This window comes from Talpa europaea (assembly GCF_964194135.1).
Source record: "Talpa europaea genome assembly, chromosome: 6".
Classification (NCBI taxonomy): Eukaryota; Metazoa; Chordata; class Mammalia; order Eulipotyphla; family Talpidae; genus Talpa; species Talpa europaea.
This window is the reverse complement of record NC_140072.1, coordinates 98,451,142-98,470,756: the sequence shown is the minus strand read 5'-3', so window position 1 is coordinate 98,470,756 and position 19,615 is coordinate 98,451,142. Positions and strand designations below refer to the sequence as shown.

At 34.4% G+C, this 19,615-nt stretch overlaps 1 protein-coding gene across 1 annotated transcript in view; it reads left to right on the top strand.

The window, feature by feature from the left end:
• Nucleotides 1-18,752, top strand: part of DNAJC15 (DnaJ heat shock protein family (Hsp40) member C15) — a gene marked incomplete at its 3' end in the record, with an annotated part of 41,206 nt that extends 22,454 nt beyond the window's left edge. Inside the window, exons 4-6 of the mRNA XM_084234634.1 lie at nucleotides 3,703-3,779; nucleotides 6,677-6,747; nucleotides 18,682-18,752. Coding sequence (XP_084090760.1) covers nucleotides 3,703-3,779; nucleotides 6,677-6,747; nucleotides 18,682-18,752 — 219 coding nt within the window. The remainder of the gene's footprint in view (nucleotides 1-3,702; nucleotides 3,780-6,676; nucleotides 6,748-18,681) is intronic.
• Between the last annotated feature and the right edge of the window lie 863 nt (nucleotides 18,753-19,615).

The window sequence follows — 19,615 nt, the reverse complement described above, 5'->3', positions numbered from 1 at the left end:
TGAAGAACTATATTATTTAACATTGTAAATGAAGAGAGAGCAAGAAAAGGAGAAAATTTTCACTGTTCTGTGGAAGCTTGCAATAAGGCTGAGTAGTTAGTGAGATTGCTGTGTAGACTGATCCTGGGGCCTTCGTTTTTCTTTCTTTTTTTGTAATAGCTTCATGAAAACTTATTTTTTTATTACTTTATTTTTTTATTTTTTTATCATTGTTCATTTTTAAACAATATTTGCTTCCCCCAACCCCCTCAGGTGTAGTTCCCATAGTTTCCTTCACCTGTGTGGTTTTATTATTATTTATTTATACAAGCGCTGGGTACAATCAGAAGCGCGGGAGGGTAAGAGAATTCACCAGAGCCAGAGCGGGGAGCAGAGCAGGCAGAAGGACCGAAGTACACTGCCGAGGGGAGCAGCGGGCGGCAGGAAAAGTCTGTCACGCCATGTGGGACCCTTGCCTGTGGCCAGGGATCAAACTGGCGCTGAAGAGGCTGCAGGCAGCTTCGAAGCCCAGCGCTCAACCGCTGCGCCACCAGGGGAGGCCTACCTTGTGTTTCTTAAGGGGAGGGAAATGATGTATGCCAGTTCCCTCTCCTTTGTGGGCTTCAAGTTAAAAAAATAAACAAAGGCTTTTGTTAAGTCTGGCCCCCTTTTAAAGTACTACTACTCTTGCAGCTTGCAGTGACACATCTTAGGATATCTTTATTGCCATCATCATTGTACCTCAGTTGAGCTATGAGTTTGTTTACTTTTTAACAATTCTTTAAGTTTTAATTATTCTGGGGAAACTGAGAAGTGGAATCTGCATACATTCTCTTGGTTCTACAGACTCCAAAGAAGAAAAGCTTCATAAATAGCATACAGTGTTTTCATTTTGTCAGCATGATTTGTTATTGAATCAAAAGTTACTGAAAAATAGGAAGTGTAATCATGTGTTACTGTTTCTGGTACTCAAAGGAGAACTTCGAGGCTCAAGTTCCTTTGGGTTCTTTTCATTTTTCCTTAAACATTTGCTTCCTCTATTCTTTAATATCATCTCATTCTTAAATCTCATCTTTCTGTTCACCACACTTTTTTTTTTTTTTTCATTTTGTTGGAATCTTCTCTCCCCCCCCCCCCCATATGAATATGTGGGTAGTAAATAAGTTCTTTTTTCTTAAATAATTTGCTTCTAATGCTTTCACTGTTAATTAGCAACTGCTAACTCCTAAAAATGTGGTGGAGCCAGTATCAGAAAACTGCAGAAATCTCTGTGCTCTACCTAATCTCTTTACACTACATAATCTCAGCCAAATTTTCTGTTATTCCTTGGTTTGCAGTTGATTTTGATTTTCTTTTGTTGTTTGGATTTTGGTTTTTGATGATTTTTCTTTGTTGCTTAACTCTGGAAATTTGGAAGATTATCTCTTTATTACTGATGCCCTCAAATGTCAAAGGAATCCTAGTAAGCCTTACCTAATGCGAAAAGTGTCTATCTTTTGTTCTGTAATTGTCTAGTGTATTTTAAAATATTTTGTTTTTCTTTTTGTTGTTGCGCTATACCTGGAATTCTTAGTGGACAGATGCTGGATCTATGAGCCTGTTCTTCATGCTTCAACATTTAGTCTCTTTATTTTTTTCCATCTCCTTATCTTTTTGTTGTATATTCCACAGCATTTCCACAGGTTATTTCCCAGATCATCAGGGTGGCCTTTAATAGTGTTTATTCTGTTATGCAGTGCATCCATTAAATATTTTGCATTAGTAAATTTTTAATAATCCAAGAATTTTTCTTTTTTCATAACATCTTATTCTTTGTAGAGGTATGTTATCCTTTTGAAATCTCTAAAGATACTAGAGAAAATTTTGTCAAATATTCTTCTGCTTCCTGATATATCTCCTCCCTCTAAAGTCAATTATTTTTTTATCTTGGTTCTCTTCATCCCTAAATATTGGATTTGTTCAAATATCCGATGATCTTTTGTTATTAGTTTATGTTTTTGAGGACTAAGTTGATTTATATAAGTGACCTTCCTCAGCAGTTGTTAGGCTTGCTCTAACTATTTAATTGAATGAGAGGGTTGATGTGGACTGAAAATACATATATGGGTAATGTCAACACTCTTGTCTTCAAAATTGAGGATTCCAGAAGATACTTGGGACCTACAGTGTCCTAGAGCAACTGAGTATTGTGTATATTTTACTCCTTGATATGACTGTCCTCCCCAGCCTTCTGGATTCTGAAATGTGATATTTCTCTTTGCCTCTTATCATTCATAGTAAGATGCCTTCCAGGTTTAATGGTTCTCTTTTTTTTACCCCCAGGTCCTAAAGTGGCAAGACCCTTAAGCTGGCAAGGCCCTTATGCTGTGTATTGATAGAGAATGTGTATCTCTATTATTATGGTTTAATTATTACCCTGATGTTATTGTTTGCACTTATTGACTCTAATTTATTGTTTTCTTCTTCCTGAGTGGAGGATCTTCTTTCCTCTGGTGATAGGGGCTGTTGTGATTTTTCTGTCTGTAAAATGATGTTTCTTTAACCTTTCTTATTTGTCTCTGCTACCCTTGTGGGGAACTCTGAAGCTCAGATTATGCTTGTCCCAATTTGGTCCATGAGCCATGAGACTAAAATGACATCCTCTGGGAAGAGAATATACCAATAGATAAGAAGTCAGGCATTTATACCTGCCTGTCAACTAGTCATTAGACAGAGACTGCCCTGGGTAGGGGGATATGAACTTGGCTTTCTTCAGCTAAGGCAATTCTGTATAATAGCAGAGTGCCAGCAGCAGCCCTGGAGTCAAGGGGGAAGTCCTTCTCTCTGAAGGGGGATCTATATAGCCTTTAATAATACTACATCATCCTTAATTTTTCTTTTTCTCCTAGCCTCTATTCACTCCACTAAGCAAATGTTAGTTCTGTTTTTAAAGTATCCCCAAAATCAATTTTTACTGCCTCCTTATTACCACATTGGTTCATTATACCATCATCTCTTGCTACCTTTGTTATGTCCTCTTAACTGGGTCTCCTGCTTCCTTTTTTTGCACCTCTCTTTCTAGTCTCCACATAGCAGCTAGAATAATCCTTTCAAAACAACATCAGATTGTTACTGCAGTGCTCCGTATGCTCCCACTGAAAATACTATCCTAAATGATTTCCTTTACCTTCTAGGCCCTCCACAATATCATCTGAATTCCCTCTCTTTAAGTCTACTCTTTTTGCTTACACTCTCCAGCCACATCGACCTTTCAATTCAGTTTTCCACTCTTTTGGCCTACCTGTCTGCTATCCTAATGTCCTCCTCACTTTTGTCAATTCCGTCTTTTCTCTATTAGCCTGTCTACCGACGAGGTTACATAGGTGTCTGTCATATAAATCTACTTTAAATTACTTGGTCTCACCAGCTTATCCAGTGAAATTATTGCAGAATTTAAGAAAAGTTCTAGCCTTTGCTTCTACCAATATCTATTGTTCCTCAAGTTATATCTTAGTATAGAAAAATGAATGTATTTGAAAATGAAGAAAGTTGTTAATGTCTTCTAAGTGTTCTTCATGGTCATAATTTCTTGCAAAAAGACTCATTGTTTAGTTTACCCACCCCCACTTCCCAATTTCAAGTTGACTCTTACTAACAGGCATTACTCTTATTGCAGCTGGGGATTGAGGTCATAAAATCCCTTACATGGAACTAATTATTTCTTGCTCTTTCTTTCCTGTACAGAGCCTTTCATCCTACTATAAAGGAGGATTTGAACAGAAAATGAGTAGGCGAGAAGCTAGTCTTATTCTGGGTGTAAGGTAGGTGTTTTGCATTTGTACTGTTTTGTTATGTGGCCAAGTTGTCTTATAAAATGAAAAAAAAAATTACTGTAAAGTTATCTTTATATTTTAAATTATAAATAAGAAGCAGAGGAGAAAATGACAAATTTTTACATTTCAATGATCAAATTTAAGGGACTTCCCCACTCTCTCTGAGAAAATCCGGCAAAGTTGTGATCTGCCTTTATTCAGTAACAAGGAGTTACATTTGAATACTAAAGTTCCAAAGCAATTATTGTGACATTGAATTCTTCCTGGAATCAGTTTTATAATTTGATAACTGGCATTTTTTCAGTAATTCTTTTTTAGTTCCACAATTTGACCTCTAGCATACAGTATTGTTTCACCTTCCTGCCCATTTATCTAACTTTATTTTTTTTAAGATTTATTTTATTTTATTTTATTTTAAAGATTTATTATTTATGCATACAAGAGCTGGGGTACAGGCCAGAGGTGTGAGGGGTGAGAGGATTCACCAGAGACAGAGTGGGGAACAAAACAGACAGATTGACTGAAGTACACTGCTGAGGAGAGCAGCGGGTGAGTCAGGAGAGGTCTGCTGCACCATGTGGGTTGCTCTCTGGCTGGCCGGGAATTGAACTTGTGCTGCAGTGGCTGCAGATTGCTTCATAGGTTGCGTCTTAACCCTTGCGCCACCAGGGAGGCCCAAGATTTATTTTATTTATTTATGCATGGAAGAGCTGGGGTCCGGGGGATATTGAGAAGATTCACCAGAGACAGAGTGGGGAGCAGAACAGGAGGATTTACTGAAATACCCTGCTGAGGGGAGCAGTGGGTGAAACAGGAGAGGTCTGCTGTGCCATGTGGGTTAGCTCTCTGGCCATGAATCAAACTCCTGCTGCAGTGGCTGCAGATTGCTTCATAATGCTGAGATTTAACCCTTTGTACCACCAGGGAGGCTCCATTTGTCTAACTTTAGACAGGAGAAAGTTTATGATAGTGTGTGATTGCTATATGGTATCATTTAACACTTGACGTTTAAGAATATCCCTTACCATAGATTTACCAGGGGGCTGTATTTATTTGATTACTTTGTGGTCTTCTACAGACTGCTAAATTTTTTAGTGGGGTTTTAGTTACAGTGTGTTACGATAAAAATCTTCTGGTGATTTATAAAAAAGCAAGAGATGAGAACTCTCATTTAGAGAAGAAAAAGGGAATATTTTTTAAGCAGGAAACTAAATTGGAAGATAACTATATTATTAATTATTCCTTGCTTTAATATTATTCAAAAATGGCATTGCTATTTTTCTTGAACTATTAGTGGGCCCCCATAGCATCCCTTTATAGTCTTAGAATGTGATATGAAACACATTATAACACTAATTACAAAGGTTTTTGAAAATTTCATTTAATATCCAAGGCAGTCCGGTTGTTTGGATACTTAGGTATTGACTTAAGATACATAGAAAGTTTTGTCACAATGAACTGGACTGTACACAATTTCACATGGGAAATTCAGTGGTTAAGAGCACAGGCTTTGAATCTGGTTACAAATACTAGTTTTTCCATCTATGACTACTCTAGTTTAATCATTGGTAAAATGGAGCTAATGCTGCTTTCTACAGCATACGGTTGTTGTGAAGATTTATATATACAAAATTCTTAGCACAAAAATGGCACTTAGTAGCTTCTCAGTAAATAACAACCAAGCAGAACGTTCTTATGAATCTGTTGCTGGGGCACTGTACTACGTAATCTTGATAAAGTTATTTTTAGCCATTCTGTACTTCAATTTCTTCAGCTTTGAAAAGGAATTATTAATATTTAGCCTTGTTGTAATTTGTAAAATGATATGATGACACACCTTTTTATAAAAGTCCCCACCAAATAACAGTTGTGGAATAAATGGCTCTGCTTTCTTCCCATCTCTATCATGAATGTAGAAGCTAAAGATTTTACCCTTACAACATTAAACAGAAGGTTGAAACTCCTTTGCTTTTCTCTAAACCTTTATTTCAGTTAGGCAACACTGACTTGGACAAAATTAGTCAAGATGTGAATGTATTCTTATGCTTCCAATTTCCATGATCAATGAATCTAAACTATTTTGACTATATGACAAGTAGATAGAGCCACAAATGTAGCTGACTATTGATAACCTATTTAAAAAATACTCCTTAATTCTGTATATTTATACATATTTCAAATAGCCTGAAATGGGCCTTCCAAGTGGCACAGGGGTTAAAGTCTCAGCTCTAACAAGCTATAGCCAACCACTGCAGCACAAGTTCAATTCCCAGACAGGGAGCTAACCCCACATGGCAGCTGACCTCTCCTGTCTTTCTCTCTGCTCCCCTCAACAGTGTATTTCAGTAGATCAGCCTGTTCTGCTCCCTACTCTGTTTCTAGTGAATCCTCTAATACCCCGTACCTCTGGTCTGCATAAATACATAAATACATGATAGTTCTTATATAGTTCTTATATAGTTCTTATATGCATAAATACATAAAAATAAATCTTTCGTTTTTTAAAAAAAAATGATGTGGCATTCTAGTGGCTCTGGTGTCCAAATACCTCTATATTGCCTTCCCTCAAAATAACTTGAAGCATCAATCATTCAGTTTACAGTATGGTACTCAGACAGAGATTCACCTACCCATATATCGTGTTCTATTTTTTTTTTAATTGATTAAGGACTGGTATTACAATGGTTTGAAGAAAAATACAAGCAACATTGAATTAGTGATTTTTTTGATGGTTGATGGGATTAAGTGACAAGCTGTAATTTCATAATTTATCCACAAGATGGTGAAATCCTCACTAGTTTTAATTTCTTGAAACCCATATAAAGCATTAGTTTATAATCAGCATTTGACACTATTTATTATACGCACTTTAATATTTTTTACAGCCCATCTGCTGGCAAGGCTAAGATTAGAACAGCTCACAGGAGAATCATGATTCTGAATCACCCAGATAAAGGTAGGTAAAATTCATGTTTTTCATGATATATACTTCTGAATATACTCTGCATTCCTTTCAATTTACTTAAACTTATTTAAAATGATATGTAGTTGAAGTGGAAGTTTATATGACACATGTTTTGTGATTTTTTTCTTATAAATAAATGAGCCTTCAGATTACAGTTTAGTGATCCACAGAATTAGTAGCTTTATATTATCAATGTTCAAAGGGCTTAGTTACTGAATTTTGCATGTAAGTAACCTCTGTTAGTGGTTATCCTAGCATTTTGATTTAGAAGAAAACATGAATTGTGGACTCTTTGATTGTATAAATTGATCTGGACATCATGAATTACATTCGTTTAACCTTAAACACAAAAGTACAAGATTTTGAATGTAATATGTCTTAAAGAGTCTGAATTTCTTATTTTTATTCTAGAAGGCTCTGAGGCTGAGCCATTTGTTTTTAACTGGCCAGGTTTTTAATGTAAATTTATCTTACAGAAAGACAATTATTATAACTTTAACTACACTACAGCTGCTTGAGAGAGAAAGCCCATATGCTCATTACTGTTTCTTCTCTAAAATAACAGATGGTAGAAAGTTGCACTGTATTTCAGAAGTCGGGGGTGGGGGAAGGAGGATGAAGGTTTTTTTAATTCTTATTTTTAGACTTTCAGTTTTCTGATTATTTTGAAATAAAATCAAATTTTGGATTCCTGCCCATCCTAACTCACACCAAAATAAGGCATTCCTCTTCATCTTTCTCACTTAATTACTTACTATAAAAATTCTTTTCCCTAAATATCATCTCTTTTGGTTTTTGAACTTGCTATTCTTTAGTATGAATAAACAAGAGAATAAATTAAAAAAAAAAGATGTTGCTTAAAATTTCTAAACAGCTTCAGTGGTTACTGAAAGCACCACTCAACTAATTTTCTCTGCATTGTGGGCTTTCAGAGTAATTGACTCAGAAAAAAATGTGTTTAAGTGCCCCCTTGAAGCCCTCCCTCTCCTAAACACCCTCTGTCCCTTCCAGGTCAAGTGTATGCCCTTCTCTTATTGATTGCAGTAAGCTCAAGCACTCATAGTTTTCAGATGATTGACAAATCGTTGATTGTGTCTATGGGCAAGGATTCAAGTTCTGAAATGTATGAAAGATAATATGTATATTAGATGCCATTAGTACAAACAGGGAATATTTGGTATCTTAGAAATGAAGAGTTTGACAAAATACTTGATTTATTCTGAGATTGTGTATTTATCAGAGGCAGGTTGGCTGAATGCCTGTAGTGTGCGCACTGTTCTCCCCATGCCTGGTTAGGGTGGGTAGCAATGTCTGAGGGAGTAGAACTGGAAGCAGGAGGCCAGCATTTCTCTTTGGCTTCTGCCTTCTAGCTTCCAATGTGGCCTTAGACACAACCTCAGCTTCTCAAAATGTCAGCTTTGTCATCTTTAGAATGAAAGGAATGATTTTTAAAGCCCCCTTTTTTGTCATGTAATGTAGTAACTTTATGTGCCTACTCAATTAATGAAGAACCTATACTCTGTATTTCTATTTATTTTGTATGTTTAATATAAGAGAAATGCTTTTAATCTTAGAATTAGAGTACCTTCTAAAAATGTATTAGTTGTGGATGTTTGTCCATGTCATTACTCATGAACCCCCATATTTAAAACATTTGGAGCTTCAAAGGGTTCATCTACATTCATAATTAAGAACTCTTTTGCTCTAGGAAAAGTATGGCAAATTAAGGAATATTGGAACTACTGGGTGGAAAACATTTGTATATGATGGAGTTGGGAGATGATGGCTCATAAATCTAGAAATTGTCTATTGGAAAGGATAATTCTTTTGGTTTTAGTGCGAAGAAGAAAATAGGTTTTAAACAAAAAGGTCTCGTTGGATAGAGAAAGCCAGGAATAATAGGGGAAATATGAGAATGGACTGCTCTTACATTTTGCTTCCTCTTGAATAATTTATTGTAAGTAAGATGCAGAATAAGGATTGAACATTAGATTTAGCAGTGTAGAAATCTTTGTTTATCTTGATAGGAGTGGGTTTGGAGGAATGGTGACACAAAGACTATTGTCTCCTCTTTTTATAATTCTTTACCATATTTACTTTGACCAGGTCACCACTGAGTGTTGTTATCTATAGGTGGTTGCAAAAACTTAAATCTTCTACCCATTGCTTGTGATATTCATGATGTTGCCTCACGTCGCCCTGCCTCCCAGTTACATTTCTGTTGATTTTGCTACCTTGATAAAATAAAGTTAGAACTCCAGAACTTCACATGTGTGATCAGCTATAATTTGTTACACATTTCATTATCAGCTTGTGCAAAGAAAGTGACACCAGAAAATTAGGTGTGAGAAATGACTAAAAGTAAAATTTTTGTAACCAGTTTTAAATGAGCATTCAAAGATGTTTTGGTAAAAATAGAATTTTGCAGTTTCAATTTAGTGAGATAAAAGGTTAATACAATAAAAAATCTGAGGTCTTTCATCTAATGCTTTTAGACTAATATCTTTTAAATTATGCTTTTGTAAATTGGAGAGAGAGGTTAGTTGTTATGAAATGAGTGGCTTGTTTTTAAGATCCAGTGAATATAGAAAAGAGAACAGCCCAGATAAATTAGGAAAACTGTAGAACCACTGCGATCTCTTACAGGCTATCTGATTCAGTCTACTCGAAGTATAGTTCACCTGTTCATGCCAGGTTACAGTTCTGTTTAAAAAAAGAAGTTTAAAAAGAAATCAGAAGTAAGTATTTAGGAAACCTTATAGCAGTTTGACATTGTGTTGACATCCAAATGTGTTGCTTTTGTATTTTAAGTGTGAAAGTTTCAATCTACCACAAATTGGAAATTTTTTTTAAAGTTGTATTTTTCTAGTTTGAGAGACACTGGTTTCATCAGTGCAGCTCCTAAATCAAGATTGTTTCTGTTCCATTCCAGGAAAAAGGACCTACTAACTTCCTTAAAGATTTTTAGTGATGGAAACCTAGTTCTGCTTTGCCAGGCAGAGTTGGTGGACTGTTCTGATTCCTGAATGTTCTTCCTTGCATTTAGTCAAAATCTGCCATCCCGCAACAGGGGGATTCTCAGAATTTTTCCATTTATGCCCCAGTAAACGTACAATATCCTCTCCTTTATTATTATTTCATTCAAAATTTAGTGAAACGTTGGGATTAAAAACAAATCAAAGTAATTTATACTGTCGAATGAATTTTCCCTAATAATGCTTATTGTAGAAGACGTTAAATTGACATGAAACCCCCATATGTTAAAAGATGTACTGCAAACATTTTGCAAAAGAAAGACACAATCGCAAAGAGTAATCACAGGTTCACGATGAAAAAGTGATCCCTAAGTTGCTCAATTTCCTTTTCTTTGATAGATGTACTAGACTTATTTTTTGCCAAGGGTTAATCTTTCCTCATTTCAATATTTTATTTCAATTTAAGACTTTGTATTTTTTTTTTTGTTTTGTCACACATTGATTTTCTTTGATACATGGTTAGACCTTTATGACTTACTCATCTTTATAAATCATTATGACTGACACTAAAAAAATATATTTCCCCATGAGTGAATGAATAAGCAAATGAATAAAGAGTCATATGTATAAAGTTTATAAGATAGAATTGAAAATTGTAACTAATACATAATGATCATGTTAAAATTTTGAAAGACTCCTTATATTATTAGTATGAAATGACCTGAAACTATTCTTTCATTCAGAAATTATTTATTCAACTTCTACAATGTGCTTGAGATTATGCTAAATCTTGGAACCTTAAATGTCAAACAAGAAAGGTAGATCTTTGTTCTCATAGAACATACATTCTAATGGAGGGATGTGTCTTGAGCCTTATCTGTGTACTTGAGAGCTGATAGGAATTTACATCTACTCAAGAGGAAAGAAGACCTGGGATAGGAAACAGAAAAGTTTTACAACAACCATATGTTTAATAAGAAAAAAGTCTCGTAAACAAAAGGAGAAGCATAGTGATTTGGTGAATAAGAAGAGTACAGGCTCAGGAACCAGATTTTCTGAGATCCTGATTCCACCTCACATTAATTCTGTGGCTGGTGTTGGACAAGTTACTAAACTTATTTTTGTGATTCAGTCTCTTTATGTAATGAAAATATGAATTAAGCAATTACAGGGGATGGTTGGAAGAACCATATGAAATAATATATTAGAACAGTGCCTAGTGACTATTTTTGTCATCATGGACCTGATCATAACCTTGCCACCAGTTTATGCACATATGAATTTGAAGTATAATCAAACTTCAGGGAGGCCAACATATCTCCAGTATTATTATTTTTTTAAAGATTTATTTATTTATACAAGCACTGGGTACAGTCAGAAGCTTGGGAGGGTGAGAGGATTCACCAGAGCCAGAGTGGTGAACAGACAGGCACACTGATGAAATACACTGCTGAGGGGAGCAGCGGGCAGCAAGAGAGGTTTGTGCACCATGTGGGACCCTCGCCGGCAGCCTGGGATCGAACTGGCCCTGAGTTTCGCAGCCCAGCGCTCAACTGCTGCGCCACCGGGGAGGCCCTCCAGGATTATTTTTTAAATAAACTTTTTAAAATTGAAATATGTACTCATTAAAGTACACAGATCATAAACATGCAACCCAATGAATTGTCACTTACGTAGCCAGTTCAATGTTAAGTACTGAAACCTTATATAGTCTCCTCAGTAATTTTCCAGTTATCTCTATTCAAAGGTAAGCACTATTCTGGTTTTTTAGTAAGATTATCTTTGCCAGTTTTTGAACTTTATGTGTTACTGTTTGTATTTGTCTTCTCTCATTATCTTTGAGATTTATTTATGTAGCAGTGAATGCTATAGTAGTGATTCATTCATATCTATTGTTATACAATATTCCATGATATGAATAGCCTACTATTTATCCTTTTTTTTTTTTTTTTTCTATTGGACTGCCTCTTTTCCTATTGACTTTTGGGCAAACGATGCATTTTAGTATCCTGGATACAGATTCTTTGTTTTGTAAATGTCTTCTTTTCATAGCTTGCCTATGCATACTCTTAATGGTATGTGTTTATTTTAATCTTATCAGTGTTAATTTTAATAGAGTCCAATTTTTAAGTTTTTTCATTTATAGTGCTTTTCTTTGTTTTAGTTTAGGAAATATTTGCCTATCTCAAGGTCTTGAAGATAATTTCTGGAACCTTTATAATCTTTCATAGTTTTATCTGTTGTAAACTGAAATCTATATTTGTATATGATATAGGATTTTTATATGTTGAGTGTCATAGATATCCCAGTGGTTCAGCATTACTTATTAAAAAGAGTATTCTTTCCTCAGTGATATGTACTGTTACCTTTTATAAAACAAGTAACCATGTATTTACAGAAATGTTTCTGTATTTTCTCTCTCCTCTGTTAGTGAATTGCTTTATGCTTGTGACAATAGCACATTTAATAATAATTTGTGTAACTTCATAACAGGTCTTGATTTCTGGTAGTGTAAATCCTTTAAATTCTTTAAGATTTCTTAGCTTTTTAACATAAATTAGGAATTTTCCTTTTCACATGTGCACATTATAATCTCATATATCCACATTCACACCCAAATCTTTTGGGTTTATGATTAAGATTATTATGAATCTGTAGGTATTTGGGAGAACTGATGTCTTTATAATGCTGAATTTTCTCATGCATGAACAAGACCTACCCTGGTTTTTATTTAGGTACTCTGTAATTTATTTTAATGAGATTTTTTTAGTTTTCTGGATTGTAGTCATATGCCTAATTTGTTAAATTTATTTCTAGGTACTGTTATTTTAAGTGCTATCTTTTTTTTTTTTTTAAAGATTTATTTATTTATGCATACAGGAGCTGGGGTGTGGTGTAGGCCAGAGGTATGGGAATGGGAGGGTGAGAGGATTCACCAGAGACAGAGTGGGGAGCAAAACAAGTGGATCTACTGAAATACACTGCTGAGGGGAGCAGAGGGCTAGGTCAAAAGAGGTCTGCTGTGCCATGGGGGTCAGCTCGCTGGCCAGGTTTTGCACTCATGATGCAGTGGTTGCCTGTAGCTTCATAGTACAGAGATATAACCCCTTGTGCCACCAGGGAGGCCAGCTATCTTTTTTTTTTTTTTTCCTTAATTCAACAGACTAATTGAGATACAATTTGCAGAACATAAAATTTATCCATTAAACAAGTAAATCTAATAACTTTAGTAAATTTATAATTATATAGCTATCCACAATGCTATTTTAAGTTGTATTGTTTTAAAGGTTATATTGTATAGTTGTTTTTCTAGGACATACAGATTGGCTTTTGTATATATTGCTGTTATATCCAATAACTTGTTAAATTCATCTCTTAATCCTTTTGGATCTTCTGCATGCTCAGTCATGTCATTCATGAAGAATGTCAGTTTCTTTCCACTTCTCATTTCTTTTTTAATTGGGGGTGGAAAGTTTCATTAATTAGTATCCTTTTCATGTGACTGAGGTTTCAGTATTTTGCTACTACATTTTATGTTTGCTATATTTTTTCATAACTTCTATCACATAAGAGAAGTTTTCGCCTATTCTTAGTTTACTAAAAGTTTTTATTATCCGTGTGTATTGAGTTCTCTGAATCTGTTGAGGTGATCATATGACATTTATTCCTTATTCTGTTAATGGAATTTTTTTTCACTTCCTTGTTTATAACAACTTTATTTTGAATATTAATTATAAACAACTCAAGTGTCTATTAATTGGAAAGTATGTAATAAATGTATTGTGGTGTATTTGTACAGTGGAATATTACTTAGCAATGAAAACAATTAGCTATATTTCTAAAGCTGTAACCAGATGTATCCATAAACATAGTTACATGACTGAATCTCAAAAACTCTGTTGCAAAAAGGAAGCAAGTTATAAAAGAGAACATACCATATAATTTATGTGAAATTCAAGAAAGTAAAATCTAATCTGTGGCCAAAATTCCAGAAAAGTATATGACTATAATAGTGTATGTTTGATTAGAAGAAAGCAAACTTCCCTGTTTTATGAAAATGTCCTGTATTTTCATAAGGCTGATAGTTAGATGGGATATAAATTTATCAAAACTTTTTGTGTTGTATACTTAGCTGTATATAAAGTTTATCTCATGCCAAAAAGATAATATTAACAAGTATTGAACTCTAGTCGATAAATTTACTTTTGTCATAGTATGTATTAGCAGTTGTGAAAACACTTTCTGTGTATTTTATGTGCGAGCAGTTGAGTAAATATATTGAGGATGATAGGAGTTAAGTTCCTCACAATTGGAGGAGGTTGTTACAGATGCAGATGGAGAAATTACAGTGTCAATTTAGAACTTGAGGTATCATTGTTTATGATACTTTTCTATACCCTTATCTGTATATATATGTCAGTTCATACACACACCTGTATGTCTTTGTCCACATATTTAAAATAGATACAGCTATCAACATGTGTATACATGTATCTACACATACCCTTAATTAGGATTAATTATATTGCCTAATTTTCTAATGTGGAAGTCAACCTTGTATTCTTAATATAAACCTAAGTTGGCATTGATACTTGGCCTGACTTGATAAGCTAATATTTGTGGGTTTTTGCATCTTTGTTCATCCTGTGATATCTTCATCAGAGTTTGTTGCCAGAGATATGCTAACCTCATTGAAAGAGTTGGAATGTTTTTATTCTTCTGGGTTTTTTTTTTTTGTTTGTTTGTTTGTTTTTTAAATACACAAATAAAACTATCTTTACCAATCTTTTTATTTGTGGGAAAGTTTTTAATTATTGGTTTAACTTCAAAAATATATATGATTCTTTTGATTTTCCATTTCTTCCTGTATCAGTTTTGATATATTGTGTTTTTCCTAGAATGTATTAAATTTTAATGCTTTGGTATGAAATGCATTCATATTTTCAGAGAACCTTTGACATGGTTAATTTTCTTGAATGTTAATTTCTATTGCGGTATTTTGTCTGATGCATGGATTATTTAAAAGCATATTGACTTATTTCCAAACACTGGAATCCCCTAGACACTATTGATTTCTACCTTAATTCTACTGTCATCAGTTAACATGTTTTATATCATTACTGCACAAACTACCTGTGATAGAGCACTTCTTTTTTCCCCCCAATATCTGGTAGACTGATAACTTTCATAAAATATAATAAAAATGAATTTATTAGAAAATTGGAATAAGAAAAGATATAGAAGACCTAGATCCTAAATCCTAGTTTTTTATTAGATTCTTCAGATGTACACTACTATAGTAAATGGCTATAATATTTTCTAAACATTCTTCATTTCTAAACATGAACACATCCTTCATTTCTAAATCTGTCTAGTTGAAGTCTGTTAACACTTGTAAGCCAGAGTTAGTCCATGGGATACACTTAAGGTAGCTCTGTTCATTGTGATCTTAGTCTTTAAAGTTCATTGAGACTTGATATATAGTCTAGCCCATGTTCTGTGTTGCATGTGTAATTTAAAAGAGGATATATTCCACTTGTCGGGTGGAATATTTTATATATATATATATATCATTTAGACAAAGTATTGATTTATCCAACTTATTATTGTCTAATTGTTCTATGGATTACTGAGAGCTATGTTAGATCTCCAGCTGAATGTGTATTTGTATGCTTGATTCTTTTCATTTTTTCCTTTTGTTTTTGAGATTATATCATTAGGTATATTCAAATTTACAATTGTTTTGTCTTACCAGTAGATTGACCCTTTTAACACTATGAAATTCCCCACTTTATCTCTAGTATTGAATTTTGCCTTAAAGTGTACACACCTGGTAACTGGTGTGGCATTACCAATTTTATTTGTGTGTGTGTGTTTTTCTCTTCTTTAAAAACTAAGTAGTCTCTTGTAACCAATATACAGTTTATGGCTTATTTATCAACTATATTGAGATATAGCTTATATACAAAAAAAAAAATCTATGTAAATGTTTGGTGTGATGTTTTGACAATTTTGTATATCCACCCATGTGACCAATGACATGATGAAGTCAAACACTCAAAATTCAAAAGTTTCCTTGGCACCCTTCCCTTTGGCAGTCCCTAACCCAACTTGGATACTCACTGTTCTGCTTTCTGCTACTGTGGAATAGATAAGTCTTTTTTGGCATTTCATGTAAGTGGACTTGCATGAGTATATGTCATTTAGTGTCTGGTTCCTTTCAGGGACGGGAAAAAGCAGTACTGGGCTTTGGACTCAACACTGTGCATTTTCCTTCCTGCCAGGACCTTGGCCTTTAAGACCTTACTGAGTTGGTAGACCTCCAGCTTTCATAGTGACGTGTATGCTTGTATTTTTATTCAGTTTCCACTGATGGTGTCAATGGGAGCTTTGGTTTAAAACATGACAGTTAATGATTGCTAAAAGCAGAAGAGTTCCAGCAGTATTTAGTGTTTGAAATACAAAGGTACTAGATCAAAGGTGAGAGTGAGAGTTCTAATTCACTGGAATCCAGATGATTCCCCCAAGAAATCTGAGCAGGATTGATAGATTTAAGAGCACATTATTTCCACTAAACACAGAGTATTGTTTTTTCAATCAGAATTCATTGCCAAAACCTATATGATTTAAACAGCAGATCATTTAGTACAGAGAATGAATGTTACAAATTGTTGGAAGACCTGAAGTAATGAATTCTAGACGTGGCCTACAAAGAATGACTCCCCAAACAATTATGTAGAGTTGCTCTGTTAAGGAGGCTACCACTTCATGGAATGCCATTAGAACTGTAGAAAAGCACAGTTTACTATCACCTCTACCCCGTCATCTCCCTTACTGCAGTAATAAAGTGATCCAGCAAGAAAACCTTTTCCTCACTGTAGCCTTCCAAATCTCATGAGATTGGTCCTCACTGATAGATCTTAATTTGAATGAAACAAACTTGACAGGGATGTAGGAATTTCAGTTTTTGCTTTAGGAGCTTTTCTGTTTTTTTTTTTGTTTTTAATAGAGGCATGTTTTATTTATTTGTTTGTTTGTTTGTTTGTTTTTGTTTATACATGCACTGGGTACAGTCAGAAGCGCGGGAGGGTGAGAGAATTCACCAGAGCCAGAGAGGGGAGCAGAGCAGGCAGAAGGACCGAAGTACACTGTTGAGGGGAGCAGCGGGCGGCAGGAGAGGTCTGCGCGCCATGTGGGACCCTCCTCCAGTGGCCGGGATGCAGCTGGGGATCGAACCGGCGCCACAGAGGCCGCGGGCAGCTTCGCAACCCAGCGCTCAACTGCTGCGCCACCGGGGAGGCCCTAGGAGCTTTTCTGCTTTAAGAAGTTAGAATAACGGTAGTATGACAGCCAATCCAAACATTTGTCCTAATCCAAGACCATTGTTCCTGTAACTTGTAGAAATAAGTGGCAATTCAGTAATCTGATAAATTGGTTTTTTTCTTCTCACATTGTCATCAGTAGAGTGTTAATAAGACTTTTGATCTCCTATCTTTGATTTTTTTTTCCTGCCTATGAAATGAGCATATTACCAATGATACAAATATCCAGAATGTATATTAATTGAAGGTTCTGTAGAAATTCAATTACTATTTTTTGAGGACATACACAATGCTGGGTATTAACTTGGTAACTCTAAAATTTAAGCACCTTATCAAGATTGTCATTATTTAATTCCTAGATCAATTTCAAAGGCAGTCATAAAATCCATCAATAACTAAGTACATATGGAAACATTCATGACCTTCCTTTGAAATTCTTATTGTACATTTGAAGACATGCTGTTTATAACATCAGATCTTGATATGAAAATGTCATTGATGTCTTCAAGGGCAAACAACTACGGCTTCCTCTGACTTGCCCTTATAGTACCATGTTAGTTGATCTGTTTTCCTTGCTTTCTCTTTCCTTTGTAAGGTGGGTAATAGGATATCGATAAAAGGCCTGAATAAAATCAGAACAATTTACACCAATACTGTGTATGTGTCTTTTGGTCTGCTATAAACTACTGAGGCTTTAGGATGCTTTCAACAGCTATAGATGGTTTGTAATCAAGGGGAAAATAAAAATAAAAACAAACAAAACAAGACTGGTGGACTGTATTATGATTGTTAGCTTGAGTGTTAAGCAAGGAGAGTGTTCAAGACTTGAAATTAGAAGGCATATGATGTTTAAGTAGATTTAACGTTGACAGTTTGGGGCTAGTATTTTTGTATGTCAAATAGATTCTGTGATTTATAATGATTCTAAATTTGAAATTCACTTCAGTTTTCTTTTTGCTATTAACATTAGAAAGAATTTTTTTTCAAAGAACTTTAAACTGACAGTTTTTTTTCAGGGCACAGTGAATCTACTATGCCCTAACTATTAAAATGGGATCTTTTAGACACAGGAAACATTTCCTTTAACATTATTATTATCACTCATTCATCTGTATTAGTGAATATGATTTTTAGAACTGTCTGATACATAGTTGCCCTTCCTAACATGTATTTTTGTGGAAATGGGAAACTTGATAAGACTGAAAGATCCCTTGGATTTCTTTACCTCCTGCAGATATATATCCCCCTTCATAGATGGATATTCTTTCCTTTAAAAAAAGTCTAGAAGAAAGACAATTATTTATTACCAGAAAATTCTCCGGCTAACTATTTGAATTATGATATCTAACCAGCGAAAAAGTTTGAGTGTTTTTTCAAATTATTCTTGATCATAACTTGCATTGTTTTTTCCAGAGATTATTTATCATTGTTGGGTGTCTGCAGTGCTCCATTAAACTAATTTATGCTCTTTTGATTTCTACTCAGCTTATAAAATAATTTGTCAGAGGGTGAATATATGGAAAATATCTGAGAATTGTAATTGAATGGTCTTCTGTATTTGACTTTAGAAAATGTCAATAATGAAGTGTGTTATCCATTTACCATTTATTTTTTCTTTGTCTTCTCAGGTGGCTCTCCGTACTTAGCAACCAAAATAAATGAAGCAAAAGACTTGCTAGAAGCAACCACCAAACATTGATTGATGCTTAAGAGCTACTTTGAAGGGAAAAAAGGGTAACTTGAAAAAGAAACGTCTGCGAATGAATCTAAAACACGTTCTTCTTAATTTTCATGTGTACTGACCACAATCATTTATTCCATGATTAAGCTATATAATAATAAAAGATTAATAATCTTAGTATTAGCATTTAAATGAACTCCTTAAAATTTTATGACTGCTCTTTTTCCCTTGTTTCCTTTTCTTTGTAATTTTCATACATCTCAAGATTTTCATGGTTAGTCCTAAATTCTTTCCCTACTCCCCTACTTTTATTTGCTCCACAAACTGATGCAAAAATAAGATAATCAATAATGTAATTGGGATGTGTGACCAGTGAGTAGAAATTTTTTTCCTGCTTATTATATTTATACTTGCATCACCCCTTGTTTCGTCAGAGGAATTTAGTACTCTGCCTATAGAAGGTGCCTTAAGTGTTTTGAGACCAAATACTGACAGCCACCCCTTGGGAAAATGGTGTTTTTTTGAAGTCATAGTTAGGAGTTATTGAAGAACTCTGCTCTCTTTGAGACCCTGTAGCTGAAGCATTGGAGAGCTACTAAAATGATTATAAAGATTCACAAAATGAACCCTCTGAGGAAAGGCTGAAAAGAGCTGGGAGAAATCTGAAGACTTTATATTTAATTATAGTCTTCTGGTACTATATGTTTATATAATATGTATTATATAATTTATATAATATAAAAACATGTTTATGTATCATGTACTGTATGTTTATGTTATGTATATAATGTAAGTTATATAATATATATTATATTAATAAACATATATCCTACAGTTATTTACTGACTACCTATACTGTATCAGGCACTGTAGTGTGTGTC